The sequence below is a fragment of the Choloepus didactylus genome, chromosome 13, assembly GCF_015220235.1.
Source record: "Choloepus didactylus isolate mChoDid1 chromosome 13, mChoDid1.pri, whole genome shotgun sequence".
In the NCBI taxonomy this organism is placed as follows: domain Eukaryota; kingdom Metazoa; phylum Chordata; class Mammalia; order Pilosa; family Megalonychidae; genus Choloepus; species Choloepus didactylus.
This window is the reverse complement of record NC_051319.1, coordinates 82,782,715-82,805,774: the sequence shown is the minus strand read 5'-3', so window position 1 is coordinate 82,805,774 and position 23,060 is coordinate 82,782,715. Positions and strand designations below refer to the sequence as shown.

The following is a 23,060-nucleotide window of genomic DNA, read 5'->3' as shown; positions in this document are numbered from 1 at the left end:
ATTTTGATACTGACATCAGGCAAATACTTGACAAGAAACGAAAACAACAGACCAACATCAATATGCAAACTTTACAGAGAGAGCTCAGTGGCTCTGAGGTCCTGTGACCTGCCTAAGGAAACTTGGTCACTAGAGAGTTTAGAGGAACGCAACGACTACTCAAGAGAAACTTAGTCAGAAGCATCTCCCTTACGTTTGGTGAATAGTGGAAAAGTGAAGATATTAGAAGGTGAATAGTACCATGATTGTGAAATAATGTGTGCGTTACAGACAGGGTCACAGGTCTGCCCTAGCCTATCTGCCTTGGATGTTCCTTTATGGGCTATATATTTTCCCACTACCTATAGGACAGGGCTGTCTGCGTCTGTGCTTATTTGATGCTTGTCAAGCCTTCCAGTCTGGACAGTGATTACCACAATGGGAGAAGAAGCAAAATGGAAGATAAATCTGAGGTCAAAGGAAGAATGTACAATTTCAGAAGTCATTTCTCAATTTAGTGACAAGTAAAAAAAAAAAAGACAAAGAAAAAGAAATGTAGGTAAGCACTGACTTCAAATACTTAATTCACTCTGTGTAGATTTGCAAAAAGGCATGAAAACCATGCTATATGAATTAATAAAGTGCCAGATTTGTATTAACTTAAAATGTGCAATGTTCACTCTCACATAATGAACTAAGAAAAATAAAACATTAAGAAATAATGTCTAGGATATGTGAGGTAAAATACTCAGCTCCTCCCCCCAGTTGGTTTGACTTATTTCTTGAAAAACCTTGCGAGGCTGGGGCTCTCTGCTCAGGTGGAGGCAGGTCCCCTGTCTGAGGAGCAGAGTGAGACAGCAGCGCCTCAAAGCAGAAAGCAAGGCTGGGAGAGAGACGTGACCTACTTCCTTTCTGACTCATGATAAACAGCAAATCACCAAAAAATGAAGCTGCTTTTCTCTCCAAACAACGAAATAAAGTCATTTTCAGGTTACTTCCTCCTCTAACTCAGTATCTCAAATATTTGGAGTTAATGCTGCTTAACTGCTAAAAAGTCAGTATTTTAGAACTGAATTTCCCATTTCTAAAAGTTAATTTACTATTGGGCAAACTGAACTCCTGGGCATCCGTCTGTCATCTCTCCCCACCAGAATGGGACAACGGGCTGTAGGAACTGACTTCTGCCTGCGGATGGAGCCACAGCAGAGTCGCCCATGGAGGCAGGGCCAGGGCAGCCTGAGTGCGGCAGCTGCGTGAGGCACAAACCACATCCTGAAGAAACCTGACGTGTACCCAAACCATGGACAGATGTCAACAGAAGCCTCACAATAAAGTCACACATGTTGACACAATAAATGTTTGTCTACATAATGCAGCATATTAAACACCATCTTAAACTCCCTGTGTATTAACTAACTAGCTAAGATACCTTCTGTTGCCTAGACTCTGTTCATCAAGCAAGCCAAAGACTCTGGAGAGAAATACCTCAGGACAAGGACCACCGACCAGTCTCTGCAGTCACTGCCCACAACAGGCTGAAGTGTCAAGAGAGGGCCTCCACAACCAAACCCCTCTTCCTCAGCCAAACACCATCAGCTACCTTGAAGAAGAGCATGCAGTAGGCGGGCCGGGGTAGGCCAGATGCAGCCCCAAAGGAGTCGGGATTTATTCCCCTAAAGTTTTCCAAAACTTTAAATTGGTTACCAATCATTTAAAATGGAGATGTGTCAGAAAAGTCTAAATTGCTGGCTTCTCTTTAAAAATAATGAAAGGCTCTGGCAATAATGGGCAGGAGTGGAATTGCAGCTGCTTCACGTAGAAACACATGCTGCTCAGTTTACTATCACCATACCTGCAAACACCTACTATACTTACCACTACTGAACCTGCCTGGCACTGTGGGCGTTAAGAGTTTGAGAATTCAGAAGAACAATCACAGCTGGAGAAACACCTTTCTATCCAGGACACATAACCAATACATCAAGTGTGGTCCGGGCAGTATCTAAACCCACTCCCCCTAAGGTTTGTTCTAGCAGCAGAAACAAAGCCACAAAGGAGAGGGAGAAATGCTGCTTTCCAACACCAAACTCAAACTTGTGCCATGTGGCCCAGCTGCACATGATTTATGCACAAACCATCATGTTCATTAGGATCTAGGAGATTCTACATGTGGTTTCTTTCCTGGGCTTTAAGATCATTTACATAAATACTCTTGGTAGGTGTGATCAGCATATGTTACCATCTGTTTCGGCCTATATGTGAAAGCATTGTCGCTTTTCAAGCATTTCAAAGCCAAATGGAGAACCAAAGACATTAAAAATAAAGTGCTGATAGGGTAAAATGGCAAACTTGAGGAAAGAACGCCAAATCTTTAGAAAACTGCTCTAAATTTATTTCATACAACTTGGTCATGCCCAAACTTTCTGTAGGTGGTGATTAAATCCACTGTGTCTATTATCTATACTGTCAATCAAAGGCAGATTTCATGACTGGATTAAAGCTGGGAAAAAATCCACCAAATGATCTGGATTCACAATTGCCCCATCACACCAATATTAAGACAAAGCAACTCTTATAGCAAACTAATCCACGAGGCTGGCAATTAAAACAAATGCCAAACTAACCTATGAAATGGTTAAGATCCCTATTAAAAACCACCAACAGACAGGCTTTACTGCTTTGGGTCACCTATTTTGAGTGTTAGGGCTTATTCATGTGAAAGAGCCAAAGTAACAGAGTATATTTTAAAGTTAGTTGCAAACATAACAAAAACTTCAATCCTGCGACCTCTACGTGATTAATCTGTGCTTATTCCCCTTTATTTGTCGTTACTGCCATTTGGCAAGACATTTAGAGAGAGGTAAATGAAAGTCCTCAAGCAGTAAGTATGCCTAGCTATATACGGGTCAATTTTAAGGACCTACTTGAAATCAATCTAGTATTTCAGAAATATAGATCACAATTTCTTGAAAGCATACCAGCATTTATGGGAGGTCTACATGTGTCTCTACATCGGTTAAATTCAGACTGAGGCAGGTAAGAGTGGGAAATTGCAGCCTCAGTGGTAAGACATTTCATTCTGGAAGGACAGTTCCTTCTGGCCATTTTGCACAGTGTGTGCCCATGAGCACTGTCTAATGGGGAAAGCAGAGAGGCAACTTTTCCCACCAAAAGGCCTCTTGCAATGCTCAAACATCCCTGCAGTGGCAAGGAGTGTTAGGCCACACAAGCAGAATCAGCTCCCCTCACATAAGGCAGGCAATACAATGGGCATCTTAACAAAGCATCTGTTGTTCTATGCTCTTCAGAGTCTTTCTAGAATACTAGATTCTTAACCTAGCCTACTCACCAGTCTTTCAAAACACCATCATAAATGGAGAAAAGTTCTCAAACTTTTATTTTAGTAGATGGTTGAAGTAAGTTATTAATATGTACATTATAAGGACATTACAGAGGACATTTTAGGACCTTACAGAGTAAGGGGTCTGGCTTGTAAATCTGCTTCACTCCAACAGAAACCCAAATACCGAATACTGAGAGGGAGCATGGGTGGGTATGGGTTATTCCTTCGGGTTTGCAAATGGCCCTGGGCACTGTGGTCACTGCCCATCTGCCATTCTCAGCAATGGAGGACACTATGCATTTTTAGCAAAGAACAAGGAGGTAGTAACATGTAATGCCACAAGGAAATGTTACTTGAAGTTAAACATAAATTTTTCCAATCTACACAGAATCTGGATCAATGCCCTGTCCCTAAGACTCCTATCTAAAATCCTAAAACAAACAAACAAAACCAACAAAATAAATCTCATCTACAGTCTAAACAAAATCCAGTTTGGTGTTACCTCAAACATTGCTGGTCATACTTTACCTGAGGACAAAGGGCTTCTAACTGGCTTGCAGACATTCGGACAAGCTTCACCCCTTCTTCATTGTTTGAGATGGAACAGGCCAGGTTGGCCACCTAGAAGGGAAAAAAACATAAAAAGATCTTTGAAGATTTCTCCTTTCTGACTGCTAAAGGAAACAAATATATGCCCACACCCCTCCTCTGACCATTCCAGAACAGATGACAAAAGCACCAAAAGTGCTTCACTTCTCAGAGACTCATTATCTGCTTACAAGGATGTGTTTTGTTTTTTGTTTTTTTTTACCGTGCTAAGCAAATTATACAGATTCATAACAGGTGACAAGGCAGGTTGGTGGCAGAGCCTTGAAAACTCCCAAGGCCAGCAACTCACAGGCTTTCCACAGGATCTAAGCTGCCTGCACAGTCACATTAGAAAGAGGTTCTCTGAGTATGGGCAATGACATGAGAAAAGCTGAGGAATCAAAGGCTTTGGGAAAGAACTGTTGGTAACTTGAAATAAAAATGCATTTTGTAGCTGTTCTTGAAGGAAAGATATAAAAATTCTAAGTTGCTATTTTCATTTGACAGGTGAATGGATGCTTATTTTAAGCCAAGATGAGTTTTATCTGAATGCAAGATTATTTTTCTAATCAAAACTGTATTAAAGCAAATCAAGACAGACCAAAGGCTATCCTCATCAAAATGGAAAGAGAAACAGGGATGACTGTCCCATAGCTAAGAGCAAAACTGTCCTTCAAATGGGTTCTCAAAAACATTGACAACTGAATTCTTCCTAAATGATGCTGCTTAATTTGAACTAAAATTTTTACCATCCCATCCAGCTATCTCGGTGACACAGCTCATGTACAACTATAGCCAGAAACAATCTTTCCAAGTTGTGTTTTACTTCCTCTACTAAAGCTCTGGCCATGCTGTGAATGTAGCTCTGTAGTCAGACTGTGATCACGTATCCACATTTCTAAGTGAAATGGCTTGCCAATTCCATTAGCAATACCAGGACCCAACTTCCACAGTGCTGAGACATCTTTCCTCCAGTTGCAAATTGAGATATGAATGCTACAGCGTAGGCAGTGGAATATCAGAGGCACTTTCCGGGAATTTAAATGCCAGAGTAAACAAGGGCAATGGCAATAACCTTTGATTTTCACTCCTCCACCCAACTTAAGTACATAAACCCACAAGAAAAATTATACACTATAATGGCTGTTGCTTGCAGTGATACAGTTAAGGATTTACCAGCCTTCTGTAAGACTGCTAACTACCAGAATCCTGCAATGCCTAATCACAATGAGAAACAAAGGAAGAAACATGCAATTTAAACATAAAAATATAAGGAAACTGAAAATTAAGTCAGATCTTTAATGTTTATGGGACTTTCAAAATCACATGTAAAAGAAACATTTGTGCTCCCTGGAGCTTATAATCCTAACTTCTGATGTCAACCGGATGGGAGCAAAGACGTACTTCTCTCTGATGACAATCTATAGAGCTGATCTTAGATTTCCATTGTTTGTTTAAAATTCACTGCAAAACATGACTCAAACTAAATTCTGTAAAACATAAGACTTTTAAAAACACATTATACCCCCAAATGTATATTATGATGTTGAAGGAGAAAGCTTAAGGTAGATATGTCTGTGAAGGGTAACCTACAACTTCTATTGCTTTAATGCTTTAAGAAGGCATTTTAAAAACTAAATATCAAATTTGATATAGACGACTGAATTACCAGTTTGGAATAACAAAGACCCCTGGAGATCTAAGTGTACTACTACCCAGCACCCCTGCCCTCGCCCATAATTTAGGAGACCAGTAAATGTTAGATTCAGCAATGTCTGTAATAGGTTTCTGCCTTCTACCCTCTAGTACAATTCTACACTACTAGTACAATTTTATTTAAATTTATATTCTCCCAATTTTATGAAATCTTAATACTTGGAAAAACATTTAAATTAAGAAACAAAAGCATATGAGTACAACCTACTACCAGATCAGACATGTGAGGATGGTGTATCGGAAGGGCTGAAATTGTCAACTACATTAAACTATCTTTCCAGTTTCCTAAACAAGTTGTAACAAAAGAATAATTAGAAAGACTTGCTCTTTATTTTAAAACAGTACTTAAAAAGGTTCCTGAAGTATTACTGGAGCAATAGTGTCCTGCAAGAGAACACTGCCTGTTTCATGAGGCCATCCTGCCTCCCACTGCCACCCCCCAGGGACAGGGTTACTCACTTCTAACAAAGACAAACGTGCAACACAACATCTCAACCACAGCTCTCTGCTAACTTCATGTACCAGTGCCACGTTCAACTGCAGTGAAAATGGGGGTGGGGGAAGGGGTTTCCTAAATGCCTCCTTTGGCAGAAAATCTGAGGTTCTAGAAATCTGGGGTAGAGTTAATACTGAATCTAGAGAAGAATCTGAAGTTTGAATTAAAAACATTCAGAAATCCTAGCTTCCACAAAGAACACAGCAGAGCTGAGACTTTGTAGAGGAATAAGCAATATCCTTAGATTTGTTCTGAGAATAAATCCTATCTTTGCTACCACGGTAACTTATATATTAGCAATTGAAACGTCTCTCATTTCTTCTAAACCAACTGGTGGGGTAAGAGTGATACTACGACCACTAGAGCTTTGAAACCATAAAACCTTCTTTTGCACTGCTTCTACCTATACTATTTAAGATTGGACCTTGCAGAAGAGCAGAAGATTTCAGGAATACTTGCATCCTCCCGACATGTTTTTATCAGCCTTGAGTTTTTACTGGTTTCAAGAGTAGCACAATAACAATTTGAGCTGTCAAGGAGAAGGCTGCCACAGATCAACAGGCTATCAGATCAACAAATACAACACCTATACATGGCAGAAACGACAACTGGATTTTCTTTAAATAAAATCATGCATTGGCGAAATATCCCATGATGACAATTTTTCCTCCATCATACATGGACTGATGACTTGAAAGTAAGTTCAAATTTTCTTAAGTGAAATAAGCACAAGTCATTTTCCACTGCCCTTAGTGACTGCTCCTGGTTTCGTATTTAGCTGAGTTGCTACTTACCCTGGAACCTCTGTAGAAAGACATGGAAAGATTTCTTTTTGGTCTTGGTAATATATTAATTACCCGCTCTCATAACTTACCTATAACTGTTGTGGGATTCAAACGTGAGAAGAAAAATGGGAGAGGAAGCTTTAAAGTTTAAGGTACTGACACCATGGTCTAAGTAAATAGCGGGACAAAGGAGTGAAGCTCAAAACCTAGATCATTTGTAATGCAGTCTTGGGTCAAGCTACCACCTCAGTTTTCTTCTTTAAAAATGGTTAATATAAGCCTGAACTCTCAAAAGCCAAAAATAACAATCAAAACAATAATTCAACTTTCCCAAACTTGTCATGCATAAAGTGAAAAGTCCCAACCACAGGTCATTATATAAATTTCAGAGCTATTCAACAAGTACCTAATAATCATTCCCAGACCCACAGCGGGGAATGTTGATGGAACACAGGTGAAGCGCCATCTTTCCAATGTTCAAGGAAGGGTGCTGGCTATTTTACTAGGAGGAATGAGACATCTTACTAAAAAATGAAGTCCTGCTTCCAAAAGGAAAGACCGACTTCCAACAGACCTCAAACTGCAAGCAAGGGTTCTTGGCTCTAAGTCCCAATTTGTCTAGGGGAAATCGTGTGCCCTCCACCTTCCTGATCCTCAGGACCTGTAGGAAATATGGGGACCCCCTATCATGACAGGCAGAAGTGCCCACAGAGTCATCTGACTGCTGTGTGGCAAGAGTAGGTAACACTGGATCCCCTCCTCCCATGCAGAGACTGCAGATGTGGAGCAAACGATTCAAGAGCATCTCCTGTTTAGCTTTAGGTCACATCTTCTCGGAAGATCAGGTGGATCTTCTCAGTTCTGCTGTGCTTAGGCTGGTATTAAAACGCTCTTGTGTTTCCCTCATAAAATACTGCCTGATGACCTGGGGCAACTATGAGATATATCATGAAGGCAGGAGAAAAGCAAAGCTATAAATTTAAATTTACTGTAGATAATTCACAGTGAGGAAATAAAAGCAGCCCATGTATGTATTGACTAGTAACTGTTTTGTATGGTTACTAGTAATAACCATGGCTGCCACTCATAGTCCACTTATCTTCTAGATACTGACCACAATGATTCGCCAACATCATACCATCAATCCTCGCAACAATCCAGCAAGGTAGGTACTGTCATTCCTATCTTATACAGAGGAAACGAGTGTTCAGAGATGTTAAGAAACGTGCCTAGGACCACAGGACCAGTAAATAGCAGAGCCAAGGTTCAAACTCAAGACTGGCTAAGCCTACAGCCCTGTGCAGGTATTTATTTTGTATTACTCTATAAGTAAGTAAAAATATGGCTGTTTCCAGTGTTTGCACTGATGGCATTCTCCTTGACACAGAGTTTAAGCTGATCGGTGGTATATTTCTTAGTAATTCTCAGTAGACTCAGCTATTCGAAGGATCACCAAGCTTGACTACCATCAACCCCCATCTTTAGTGAAACTTCTTTAGTGAAAGAGTAAATTACGGAAAGAAGTAACCCTGAAGAAGATAAAGGTAGGGTATTTGTCAGTCTCAGTATTTACTCAAAGGGCTGGAGAAAAAGAAAAAGCCCTTTCCACCCTAAATTCTAACCAAAAGCAGACCTTCCATAGAGGTTTAGGTATAAAATTTATATTACGTATGTGGCCCCCAAAACTTTTAGGTTTTGAAGGTCACATATTAATAGCACCCATGAGCCATCTGGCAGACGCAGATATAAATGGAAATTCCCTCTGAAGGAAGGCAACCTTAAACCCAAGCCTCAAAGGATTCCCACATATAAAATGTCAGGAATGTGAGCTCATAATAAAAAGCTCAGGACATTCATAAGGAAATAAACCACCTTGGGTTAGCAAAACAATCACTTGCATAATCTTATCCGAAAAGACTATAAAATATTCAAATGATCAAAAATGGAATACTAAAAATATTTCTGTTAACAAATAAAAGGGTAAAAAAAGTATAGATAAGGAAAAAGACAACCAAAAATGACTATGCAGATTTGAAAAAGTTCTAAATGCAACTCCAAGGAAAAAATATTAATTTCCAGCACCTCTAGAAATTTAAAGTAATGTTAAGTAAACACTGCAAAAGAGGGAATTAGTAACCTGGAAAGTCAAACAAGATTATTCAAGAAAACCAAGAAATTTAAAATGTGTGAACTATAAAAAAGACTGAGACATGCAAGCTAAACTAAAAAGTCTACTTTTCAACTAGTAGGAATTTCAGAAGAAAAGAAGAGAAAGAATAGGGGAAAGACAATACTGAAAGAGAATTAGCTGAAAAATTTTCAGAGTGGATGAAATATGAGTCTCAGATTTGGGTAGACAAAAAAAAAAAAAAAATCTGGGAGGCGGGGCAAGATGGCGGACTGGTGAGCTGTATGTTTTAGTTATTCCTCCAGGAAAGTAGGCAGAAAGCCAGGAACTGCGTGGACTGGACACCACAGAGCAATCTGACTTCGGGCATACTTCATACAACACTCATGAAAATGTGGAACTGCTGAGATCAGCGAAATCTGTAAGTTTTTGTGGCCAGGGGACCTGCGCCCCTCCCTGCCAGGCTCAGTCCCATGGGAGGAGGGGCTGTCAGCTCCGGGAAGGAGAAGGGAGAACTGCAGTGGCAGCCCTTATCGAAAACTCATTCTACTGATCCAAACTCCAACCATAGACAGACTGAGACCAGACACCAGAGAATCTGAGAGCAGCCAGCCCAGCAGAGAGGAGACAGACATAGAAAAAAACAGCACGAAAAACTCCAAAATAAAAGCGGAGGATATTTGGAATTCTGGTGAACATAGAAAGGGGAAGGGCAGAGCTCAGGCCCTGAGGCTCATATGCAAATCCCGAAGAAAAGCTGATCTCTCTGCCCTGTGGACCTTTCCTTAATGGCCCTAATTGCTTTGTCTCTTAGCATTTCAATAGCCCATTAGATCTCTGAGGAGGACCCTTTTTTTTTTTTTTTAAATCCCTTTTTTCTTTTTCTAAAACAATTACTCTAAGAAGCCCAATACAGAAAGCTTCAAAGACTTGCAATTTGGGCAGGTCAAGACAAGAGCAGAACTAAGAGAGCTCTGAGACAAAAGGCAATAATCCAGTGGCTGAGAAAATTCACTAAACACCACAACTTCCCAAGAAAAAGGGGGTGTCCGCTCACAGCCATCATCCTGGTGGACAGGAAACACTCCTGCCCATCGACAGCCCCATAGCCCAGAGCTGCCCCACACAACCCAGTGTGACGGAAGTGCTTGAAATAACAGGCACACTCCACAAAACTGGGCGTGGACATTAGCCTTCCCTGCAATCTCAGCTGATTGTCCCAGAGCTGGGAAGGTGGAGCAGATTGAATTAACAAAGCCCCATTCAGCCATCATTTCAGCAGACCGGGAGCCTCCCTACACAGACCAGCAGCCCAGAACCGCCCTGGGGGGATGGCATTCACCTGTGACATAGCACAGTCATCCCTCAACAGAGGACCAGGGGGTGCACGGCCTGGAAGAGGGACCCACTTGCAAGTCTCAGGAGCCATACACCAATACCAAGGACTTGTGGGTCAGTGGCAGAGACAAACTCTGGCAGGACTGAACTGAAGGATTAGACTATTGCAGCAGCTTTAAAACTCCAGGATCACCAGGGAGATTTTATTGTTAGAGCCACCCCCCCTCCCTGACTGCCCAGAAACATGCCCCATATACAGGGCGGGCAACACCAACTACACACGCAAGCTTGGTGCACCAATTGGGCCCCACAAGACTCACTCCCCCACTCACCAAAAAGGCTAAGCAGGGGAGAACTGGCTTGTGGAGAACAGGGGGCTCGTGGACGCCACCTGCTGGTTAGTCAGAGAAAGTGTACTCCACGAAGCTGTAGATCTGATAAATTAGAGATAAGGACTTCAATTGGTCTACACATCCTAAAAGAACCGTATCAAGTTCAGCAAATGCCAAGAGGCCAAAAACAACAGAAAATTATAAAGCATATGAAAAAACCAGACGATATGGATAACCCAAGCCCAAGCACCCAAATCAAAAGATCAGAAGAGACACAGCACCTAGAGCAGCTACTCAAAGAACTAAAGATGAACAATGAGACCACAGTATGGGAGACAACGGATATCGAGAAGACCCTAGAAGAGCATAAAGAAGACACTGCAAGACTAAATAAAAAAATGGATGATCTTATGGAAATTAAAGAAACTGTTGACCAAATTAAAAAGATTCTGGACACTCATAGTACAAGACTAGAGGAAGTTGAACAACAAATCAGTGACCTGGAAGATGACAGAATGGAAAATGAAAGCATAAAAGAAAGAATGGGGAAAAAAATTGAAAAAATCGAAATGGACCTCAGGGTATGATAGATAATATAAAACGTCCTAATATAAGACTCATTGGTGTTCCAGAAGGGGAAGAAAAGGGTAAAGGTCTAGGAAGACTATTCAAAGAAATTGTTGGGGAAAACTTCCCAAATCTTCTAAACAACATAAATACACAAATCATAAATGCTCAGCGAACTCCAAATAGAATAAATCCAAATAAACCCACTCCGAGACATATTCTGATCATACTGTCAAACACGGAAGAGAAGGAGCAAGTTCTGAAAGCAGCAAGAGAAAAGCAACTCACCACATACAAAGGAAACAGCATAAGACTAAGTAGTCACTACTCAGCAGCCACCATGGAGGCGAGAAGGCAGTGGCACGATATATTTAAAATTCTGAGTGAGAAAAATTTCCAACCAAGAATATTTTATCCAGCAAAGCTCTCCTTCAAATTTGAGGGAGAGCTTAAATTTTTCACAGACAAACAAATGCTGAGAGAATTTGCTAACAAGAGACCTGCCCTACTGGAGATACTAAAGGGAGCCCTACAGACAGAGAAACAAAGAAAGGACAGAGAGACTTGGAGAAAGGTTCAGTACTAAAGAGATTCGGTATGGGTACAATAAAGGATATTAATAGACAGAGGGGAAAAATATATATGACAAACACAAACCAAAGGATAAGATGGCTGATTCAGGAAATGCCTTCACGGTTATAACATTGAATGTAAATGGATTAAACTCCCCAATTAAAAGATACAGATTCGCAGAATGGATCAAAAAAATGAACCATCAATATGTTGCATACAAGAGACTCATCTTAGACACAGGGACACAAAGAAACTGAAAGTGAAAGGATGGAAAAAAATATTTCATGCAAGCTACAGCCAAAAGAAAGCAGGTGTAGCAATATTAATCTCAGATAAAATAGACTTTAAATGCAGGGATGTTTTGAGAGACAAAGACGGCCACTACATACTAATAAAAGGGGCAATTCAACAAGAAGAAATAACAATCATAAATGTCTATGCACCCAATCAAGGTGCCACAAAATACATGAGAGAAACACCAGCAAAACTAAAGGAAGCAATTGATGTTTCCACAATAATTGTGGGAGACTTCAACACATCACTCTCTCCTATAGATAGATCAACCAGACAGAGGACCAATAAAGAAACTGAAAACCTAAACAATCTGATAAATGAATTAGATTTAACAGATATATACAGTACATTACATCCCAAATCACCAGGATACACATATTTTTCTAGTTCTCACGGAACTTTCTCCAGAATAGATCATATGCTGGGACATAAAACAAGCCTCAATAAATTTAAAAAGATTGAAATTATTCAAAGCACATTCTCTGACCACAATGGAATACAATTAGAAGTCAATAACCATCAGAGACTTAGAAAATTCACAAATACCTGGAGGTTAAACAACACACTCCTAAACAATCAGTGGGTTAAAGAAGAAATAGCAAGAGAAATTGCTAAATATGTAGACACAAATGAAAATGAGAACACAACATACCAAAACCTATGGGATGCAGCAAAAGCAGTGCTGAGGGGGAAATTTATAGCACTAAACGCATATATTAAAAAGGAAGAAAGAGCCAAAATCAAAGAACTAATGGATCAACTGAAGAAGCTAGAAAATGAACAGCAAACCAATCCTAAACCAAGTACAAGAAAAGAAATAACAAGGATTAAAGCAGAAATAAATGACACAGAAAACAAAAAAACAATAGAGAGGATAACTATCACCAAAAGTTGGTTCTTTGAGAAGATCAACAAGATTGACAAGCCCCTAGCTAGACTGACAAAATCAAAAAGAGAGAAGACCCATATAAACAAAATAATGAATGAAAAAGGTGACATAACTGCAGATCCTGAAGAAATTAAAAAAATTATAAGAGGATATTATGAACAACTGTATGGCAACAAACTGGATAATGTAGAGGAAATGGACAATTTCCTGGAAACATATGAACAACCTAGACTGACCAGAGAAGAAACAGAAGACCTCAATCAACCCATCACAAGCAAAGAGATCCAATCAGTCATCAAAAATCTTCCCACAAATAAATGCCCAGGGCCAGATGGCTTCACAGGGGAATTCTACCAAACTTTCCAGAAAGAACTGACACCAATCTTACTCAAACTCTTTCAAAACATTGAAGAAAATGGAACACTACCTAACTCATTTTATGAAGCTAACATCAATCTAATACCAAAACCAGGCAAAGATGCTACAAAAAAGGAAAACTACCGGCCAATCTCCCTAATGAATATAGATGCAAAAATCCTCAACAAAATACTTGCAAATCGAATCCAAAGACACATTAAAAAAATCATACACCATGACCAAGTGGTGTTCATTCCAGGCATGCAAGAATGGTTCAACATAAGAAAATCAATCAATGTATTACAACACATTAAAAATTCGAAAGGGAAAAATGAAATGATCATCTCAATAGATGCTGAAAAAGCATTTGACAAAATCCAACATCCGTTTTTGATAAAAACACTTCAAAAGGTAGGAATTGAAGGAAACTTCCTCAATATGATAAAGAGCACATATGAAAAACCCACAGCCAGCACAGTACTCAATGGTGAGAGACTGAAAGCCTTCCTCTAAGATCAGGAACAAGACAAGGATGCCCGCTGTCACCACTGTTATTCAACATTGTGCTGGAAGTGCTAGCCAGGAAAGTCTGGCAAGACAAAGAAATAAAAGGCATCCAAATTGGAAAAGAAGAAGTAAAACTGTCATTGTTTGCAGATGATATGATCTTATATCTGGAAAACCCTGAGAAATCGACGATACAGCTACTAGAGCTAATAAACAAATTTAGCAAAGTAGCGGGATACAAGGTTAATGCACATAAGTCAGTAATGTTTCTATATGCTAGAAATGAATAAACTGAAGAGACACTCAAGAAAAAGATACCATTTTCAATAGCAACTAAAAAAATCAAGTACCTAGGAATAAACTTAACCAAAGATGTAAAAGACCTATACAAAGAAAACTACATAACTCTACTAAAAGAAATAGAAGGGGACCTTAAAAGATGGAAAAATATTCCATGTTCATGGATAGGAAGGCTAAATGTCATTAAGATGTCAATTCTATCCAAACTCATCTACAGATTCAATGCAATCCCAATCAAAATTCCAACAACCTACTTTGCAGACTTGGAAAAGCTAGTTATCAAATTTATTTGGAAAGGGAAGATGCCTCGAATTGCTAAAGACACTCTAAAAAAGAAAAACGAACTGGGAGGACTTACACTCCCTGACTTTGAAGCTTATTATAAAGCCACAGTTGCCAAAACAGCATGGTACTGGCACAAAGATAGACATATAGATCAATGGAATCGAATTGAGAATTCAGAGATAGACCCTCAGATCTATGGCCGACTGATCTTTGATAAGGCCCCCAAAGTCACTGAATTGAGCCATAATGGTCTTTTCAACAAATGGGGCTGGGAGAGTTGGATATCCATATCCAAAAGAATGAAAGAGGACCCCTACCTCACCCCCTACACAAAAATTAACTCAAAATGGACGAAAGATCTCAATATAAAAGAAAGTACCATAAAACTCCTAGAATTAATGTAGGAAAACATCTTCAAGACCTTGTATTAGGCGGCCACTTCCTAGACTTTACACCCAAAGCACAAGCAACAAAAGAAAACATAGATAAATGGTAACTCCTCAAGCTTAGAAGTTTCTGCACCTCAAAGGAATTTCTCAAAAAGGTAAAGAGGCAGCCAACTCAATGGGAAAAAATTTTTGGAAACCATGTATCTGACAAAAGACTGATATCTTGCATATAATAAAGAAATCCTACAACTCAATGACAATAGTACAGACAGCCCAATTATAAAATGGGCAAAAGATATGAAAAGACAGTTCTCTGAAGAGGAAATACAAATGGCCAAGAAACACATGAAAAAATGTACAGCTTCACTAGCTATTAGAGAGATGCAAATTAAGACCACAATGAGATACCATCTAACACCGGTTAGAATGGCTGCCATTAAACAAACAGGAAACTACAAATGCTGGAGGGGATGTGGATAAATTGGAACTCTTATTCACTGTTGGTGGGACTGTATAATGGTTCAGCCACTCTGGAAGTCAGAATGGCAGTTCCTTAGAAAACTAGATATAGAGTTACCATTCGACCCAGCGATTGCACTTCTCGGTATATACCCGGAAGATCGGAAAGCAGTGACACGAACAGATATCTGCACGCCAATGTTCATAGCAGCATTATTCACAATTGCCAAAAGATGGAAACAACCCAAATGTCCTTCAACAGATGAGTGGATAAATAAAACGTGGTATATACACACGATGGAATACTACGCGGCAGTAAGAAGGAACGATCTCGTGAAACATATGACAACATGGATGAACCTTGAAGACATTAAGAAGGAACGATCTCGTGAAACATATGACAACATGGATGAACCTTGAAGACATAATGCTAAGCGAAATAAGCCAGGCACAAAAAGAGAAATATTATATGCTACCACTAATGTGAACTTTGAAAAATATAAAACAAATGGCTTATAATGTAGAATGTAGGGGAACTAGCAATAGAGAGCAATTAAGGAAGGGGGAACAATAATCCAAGAAGAACAGATAAGCTATCTAACGTTCTGGGGATGCCCAGAAATGACTATGGTCTGTTAATTTCTGATGGATATAGTAGGAGCAAGTTCACAGAAATGTTGCTATATTAGGTAACTTTCTTGGGGTAAAGTAGGAACATGTTGGAAGTTAAGCAGTTATCTTAGGTTAGTTGTCTTTTTCTTACTCCCTTGTTATGGTCTCTTTAAAATGTTCTTTTATTGTATGTTTGTTTTCTTTTTAACTTTTTTTTCATACAGTTGATTTAAAAAAGAAGGGAAAGTTAAAAAAAAAAAAAAAAAAAAAAAAACAAGGAAAAAAAAAGATGCAGTGCCCCCTTGAGGAGCCTGTGGAGAATGCAGGGGTATTCGCCTACCCCACCTCCATGGTTGCTAACATGACCACAGACATAGGGGACTGGTGGTTTGATGGGTTGAGCCCTCTACCACAGGTTTTACCCTTGGGAAGACGGTTGCTGCAAAGGAGAAGCTAGGCCTCCCTATGGTTGTGCCTAAGAGCCTCCTCCCGAATGCCTCTTTGTTGCTCAGATGTGGCCCTGTCTCTCTAGCTAAGCCAACTTGAAAGGTGAAATCACTGCCCTCCCCCCTACGTGGGATCAGACACCCAGGGGAGTGAATCTCCCTGGCAACGTGGAATATGACTCCTGCGGAGGAATGTAGACCTGGCATCGTGGGACGGAGAACATCTTCTTGACCAAAAGGGGGATGTGAAAGGAAATGAAATAAGCTTCAGTGGCAGAGAGATTCCAAAAGGAGCCGAGAGGTCACTCTGGTCGGCCCTCTTACGCACACTTTAGACAACCCTTCTTAGGTTCTAAAGAATTGGGGTCGCTGGTGGTGGATACCTGAAACTATCAAACTACAACCCAGAACCCATGAATCTCGAAGACAGTTGTATAATAATGTAACTTATGAGGGGTGACAAGGGGATTGGGAAAGCCATAAGGACCACACTCCACTTTGTCTAGTTTATGGATGGATGAGTAGAAAAATAGGGGAAGGAAACAAACAGACAAAGGTACCCAGTGTTCTTTTTTACTTCAATTGCTCTTTTTCACTCTAATTATTATTCCTGTTATTCTTGTGTGTGTGCTAATGAAGGTGTCAGGGATTGATTTGGGTGATGAATGTACAACTATGTAATGGTACTGTGAACAATCGAAAGTACAATTTGTTTTGTATGACTGTGTGGTATATGAATATATCTCAATAAAATGAAGATTAAAAAAAAACAAAACAAAACAAAAAAAAGGTAAAGAGGCAGCCAACTCAATGGGAAAAAATTTTTGGAAACCATGTATCTGACAAAAGACTGATATCTTGCATATAATAAAGAAATCCTACAACTCAATGACAATAGTACAGACAGCCCAATTATAAAATGGGCAAAAGATATGAAAAGACAGTTCTCTGAAGAGGAAATACAAATGGCCAAGAAACACATGAAAAAATGTTCAGCTTCACTAGCTATTAGAGAGATGCAAATTAAGACCACAATGAGATACCATCTAACACCTATTAGAGTGGCTGCCATTAAACAAACAGGAAACTACAAATGCTGGAGGGGATGTGGAGAAATTGGAATTCTTATTCATTGTTGGTGGGACTGTGTATTGGTTCAGCCACTCTGGAAGTCAGTCTGGCAGTTCCTTAGAAAACTAGAAATAGAGTTACCATTCGATCCAGCGATTGCACTTCTCGGTATATACCCGGAAGATCGGAAAGCAGTGACACGAACAGATATCTGCATGCCAATGTTCATAGCAGCATTATTCACAATTGCCAAGAGATGGAAACAACCCAAATGTCCTTCAACAGATGAGTGGATAAATAAAAGGTGGTATATACACACGATGGAATACTACACGGCAGTAAGAAGGAACGACCTCGTGAAACGTATGACAACATGGATGAACCTTGAAGACATAATGCTGAGTGAAATAAGCCAGGCACATAAAGAGAAATATTATATGCTACCACTAATGTGAACTTTGAAAAATGTAAAACGAATGGTTTATAATGTCGAATGTAGGGGAACTAGCAATAGAGAGCAATTGAGGAAGGGGGAACAGTTATCCAAGAAGAACAGATATGCTATTTAACGTTCTGGGGATGCCCAGGAATGACTATGGTCTGTTAATTTCTGATGGATATAGTAGGAGCAAGTTCACAGAAATGTTGCTATATTATGTAACTTTCTTGGGGTAAAGTAGGAACATGTTGGAAGTTAAGCAGTTATCTTAGGTTAGTTGTCTTTTTCTTACTCCCTTGTTACGGTCTCTTTGAAATGTTCTTTTATTGTATGTTTTTGTTTTTTTGTTTTTTTTTTAAATTTTTTTCCATACAGTTGATTTAAAAAGGAAAAAAAGGTTTAAAAAAAAAGGAAAAAACAAGGAAAAATATATGTAGTGCCCCCTTGAGGAGCCTGTGGAGAATGCAGGGGTATTGGCCTACCCCACCTCAATGGTTGCTAACATGACCACAGACATAGGGAACTGGTGGTTTGATGGGTTGAGCCCTCTACCATAGGTTTTACCCTTGGGAAGATGGTTGCTGCAAAGGAGAAGCTAGGCCTCCCTATGGTTGTGCCTAAGAGCCTCCTCCCGAATGCCTCTTTGTTGCTCAGATGTGGCCCTCTCTCTCTAGCTAAGCCAACTTGAAAGGTAAAATCACTGCCCTCCACCCTACATGGGATCAGACTCCCAGGGGAGTGAATCTCCCTGGCAACGTGGAATATGACTCCTGCGGAGGAATGTAGACCTGGCATCGTGGGACGGAGAACATCTTCTTGACCAAAAGGGGGATGTGAAAGGAAATGAAATAAGCTTCAGTAGCAGAGAGATTCCAAAAGGAGCCGAGAGGTCACTCTGGTGGGCACTCTTACGCACAATTTAGAAAACCCTCTTTAGGTTCTAAAGAATTGGGGTAGCTGGTGGATACCTGAAACTATCAAACTACAACCCAGAACCCATGAATCTCGAAGACAATTGTATAAAAATGTAGCTTATGAGGGGTGACAATGGGATTGGGAAAGCCATAAGGACCACACTCCACTTTGTGTAGTTTATGGATGGATGAGTAGAAAAATAGGGGAAGGAAACAAACAAACAAACATACAAAGGTACCCATTGTTCTTTTTTACTTCTATTGCTCTTTTTCACTTTAATTATTATTCTTATTATTTTTTTGTGTGTGCTAATGAAGGTGTCAGGGATTGATTTAGGTGATGAATGTACAATATGTAATGGTACTGTGAACAATCAAATGTACTATTTGTTTTGTATGACTGCGTGGTATGTGAATAGATCTCAATAAAATGAAGATTAAAAAAAAAAAAAATCCAAGCAGAGCAAATAAAACAATATCTACAACCAGGCAAGGAGAATATTTAAATAGTAGCCAAAAAGTCAATACAAATTTTCTCCAAAGAAAAGACATTAAGATTGCTGACAAAGCAACAAGAAAACCAAGAGACAGGGAAACAGTATCTTCAAATCACTGAGGGGAAAAGGAAATCAACCTAGAACTACACATCAAAGAATTTTCTTCAAGAATTAGGGCAAAATAAAGATATTAAGGAAAAAGAAAAAGAAAGAAGTAAATTCACTCTCAACAGATTCTCCCCCACCCCCAAGGAGTTTATCAAGAATAAATTTCAAGAAGAAAGGGAAGCAATGAAAATGTGACATAAAGTGGGTAAATTTAAGTGAATGTTGAAAAATGAATAAAACAATAACAATAGTGTCTAATTCATGGGGGGAAAAATAAAGAGAACCAAAAGAGTGAACAAAAATAATGTTTAAGCAAGTTGGAGAGTGTGCTGGTTTGGATGTTTTATGTCACCCAAAACACCATTATCTTTGATGCAGTCTTGTGTCGGCAGGAAATGTACTGGTGGTGATTGGGTTGGAGACTTTTGATTGGATGTTTCCGTGGAGATATGATCACTTAACTGTGGGCGAGATCTTTCACTGGATAATTTCCATGGAGGTCTGGCCCTGCCCATTCGTCCTGGGCCTTGATTAGTTCACTGGAGCCCTATAAAAGCTCAGATGGAAAAAGCAGGCTTGCTACAGCTAAAAGGGACACTTTGAAGAATGCACAGAAGCTGAGAGAGTAGCTGCAGATGAGAGACAGTTTGAAGATGGCCGTTGAAAGCAGACTCTTGCTCCGGAGAAGCTAAGAGAGGACAAACAACCCAAGAGCAACTAAGAGTGACATTTTTGAGGAACTGCAGCCTAGAGTGGAACGTCCTGGGAGAAAGCCATTTTGAAACCAGAACTTTGGAGCAGACGTCAGCCACATGCCTTCCCAGCTGACAGAGGTTTTCTGGACACCACTGGCCATCCTCCAGTGAAGGTACCCGATTGCTGATGACTTATCTCGGACACTTTATGGCCTTAAGACTGTAACTGTGTAATCAAATAAACCCCCTTTTATAAAAGCCAATCCATTTCTAGTGTTTTGCATTCTGGCAGCATTAGCAAACTAGAATGGAGAGTGACTGAAGTTAAAGCTTTCTAAGATACTTATGTTGTTTCAGAAGTTGGAAAAGACACCAATTAACTTTAATCTGTGAGTTAACAGTGTGCCAAGCTATCCAGTTACTACTAATCAAAGAGAATGTACGACTTCCAAAGAAGAAAAGGGAAAAAATAAAAGAAACAATCCTAAAAAGAGAGAATTAGAGATCGAGAAAGAGGAATGGAAGAGGAGGGATGAAATGGAGAAAGAGAACAAAATGCAATGGTAAAAATGAATCCAGATGTAACGATTATAAATCTGTAGGTACAAAATTCTGTAATTAATAGGAAAAAAAGCTGCCAAACTGAATAATGATAACTAAATATATGTTCTTTCCAAGATGCATTTAAAACATAGAGAAAGAAAAAGGTTGAAAGGTTCTTTTTAAAAGAAAGGAGGAAGCAATCAGGACTCCCCCCCCCCCCGCCTCCCCCAACCAAATATCCTCACTGGGAAGCTGGAGGCTACATGCCCAGTTAGCCCCTAAGCAGATCACAGCTGTTTGTATCACAACCTCATGGTAATTGAAAATTATGACCTCCCTTTTCAGAGGGTAGTTACAAGAAAAATAAACAACTATGTAGTATCTGCCACTATATTTATTATGAAAATGTTGAGGACCCTATATAAAAGCCATCTTATAAGGAATTCTTTTTAGATTTGCTAGGATAAGCTCTAGTTTCCATGAAAAATATGCACATACCTCCTCCATTCTAAAGACAGAACAGATTTTGTGTCACCTTTCCCCTCCTGCTTTCAGGAAGCACAGTGCCTAATCTGAACTTTAGCATCACAATTATAGTTTGTAATTGTTGATTATTCTTTTTCTTGGTCCTGGTTTTCTACATCTACTTTATCATATGTTTGTCTTCAAAATAAGCTGCATCAAATCTAATTTTAGGAAAAGGCATGATAAATATAAGTACATCTAGTAAATCAGGAAAAATAGGATAAGAAATAGTAGATTTACTACAACATGATAAATGATTTAAAACAGCTTAGCTATTTGATATTTTTAAAAAGGCTATTATTTGTAGATCACCACCCAGATGGATCTTGTGATTATTTACATTTACATGGTATCCATGGACCACTTAAAAAATTCCCTATTTTTTTAATCAGTAAAGCTAGAAAAGGAGCCCATTTAAACATATCGTCTATCAGCTTCACTGATGAAGAAACAGGAGGTGTGTTTTCTTCCCTGGAGTAGGGCCAAGGTTGGGCACAGTGATTCCTTAATCATTACTACCAATGATCCAAGAGAAAAGAAGCAGATTGATGCCCCTTGAGAACAAGTTTCCTCCACTATCTTTGCCTAATCAAACCAAAATTTGACCAGGTAGTTAAGTGCAGCCAAAAAATACCTATTTAGGGATAAGGTGTTAAAAATAGTATATTCAAGTCACTTTTGTCTCTCCCAGCCTCCAAGAGACATCTGAACTTACAGACCCTTGAAAATGTGAGAAAACCAAGCTCAATATGCTTAGAGAATTCTTTCAGAATCCAAGGTCAGCGTTCCCCCAAGGATACCTGATTGCTTTCATGCAAACATCCTACAGTCCTAGAAAATTGAGGCTTCATTGCTATTTGCAAGGATTTCAGTCTTGACAAATACCCAAGATATCAAAGGTAGATTGTGTAAGGTCAGTGTTTCATTCAAATCCTCCTTACATAGGCTTCTTCAAGGCCACTTTATCGCACATTATCAGAATACCACAGTATAAAAGTTATAATGCAGATCATTCAATTTGCAGTTAAAATACACATTTAAAACCAATAAAGCCATGCCCTGTGAAGTCCTGGAAAATGGGAAATACTAGTTGGTGGGGGGAGAGGGAGGAGGGCAGCACGTGATGATAACCCAGCTAAAAAGCATAACAGTTACATTCACTTTTCGGTTCTTAATTCACAAGGCAGTGAACAAGATATCATCATTGAAGCAAATTCATTATAATAAGAGGCACACTTTAGCACAATGTCGGGGGCTGAAGGGAAAGGGATACTCAATGATATGTGGTTTTTATAGGCAAGATTTCATGAATGACATTTTTCCTATTTCACTCTTTCAATTCATGAAATTGAAAAAGGACTCAGAAGAGAGCAAAGTTAAAGGGAAAACGGATTGCTCTTTAGCTATCAAGCTGCTCACAGCTGAAGGAGGTGGGCAAAGAAAGAAGCAATTAAAAAGGACAAATGGGTGTTGCATTATTGACAAAAAGGCAAATATTTCTGACAGCAAATGTTTCACCTCAATACACTTTAAATTGAAGAACATAAAAAAAAAAAAATCATTAACTTGACAAGGGAGGAGTCAAGTATAAAAGGTATTGTCATTATCTTGAGCACATCCATGCCACTTTATAAATAGATGAAAGTCCCCAGTACTATAAGAAAATGGTGAAGAGACTTGCCACCAGCTCACCAATACTGGCCCCTCATCCTGCTGCCTCACTGACTGGATTTTGGGGGCAAGTGACATCTGCACACCCTTCACACAAGAAAAAGGGCTTCAATATCCCCATGGACTCCGTTGATGATACTATGCTGACAACTGCAGCCTGAGGCAGTCAGAAGTCCTAGCTAGACCCAGAGAAAATAAAAGGAAAGAGAAACCT

General features: G+C 39.4%; 1 protein-coding gene across 2 annotated transcripts in view; it reads right to left on the bottom strand.

Moving 5' to 3' along the window:
* CTNNA1 (catenin alpha 1) overlaps positions 1 to 23,060 on the bottom strand; it is a 215,254-nt gene that overhangs the window by 44,752 nt on the left and 147,442 nt on the right. For both annotated transcript variants that reach the window (XM_037800817.1, XM_037800818.1), the window contains one exon: positions 3,851 to 3,943. In XM_037800817.1, coding sequence (XP_037656745.1) covers positions 3,851 to 3,943 — 93 coding nt within the window. The remainder of the gene's footprint in view (positions 1 to 3,850; positions 3,944 to 23,060) is intronic.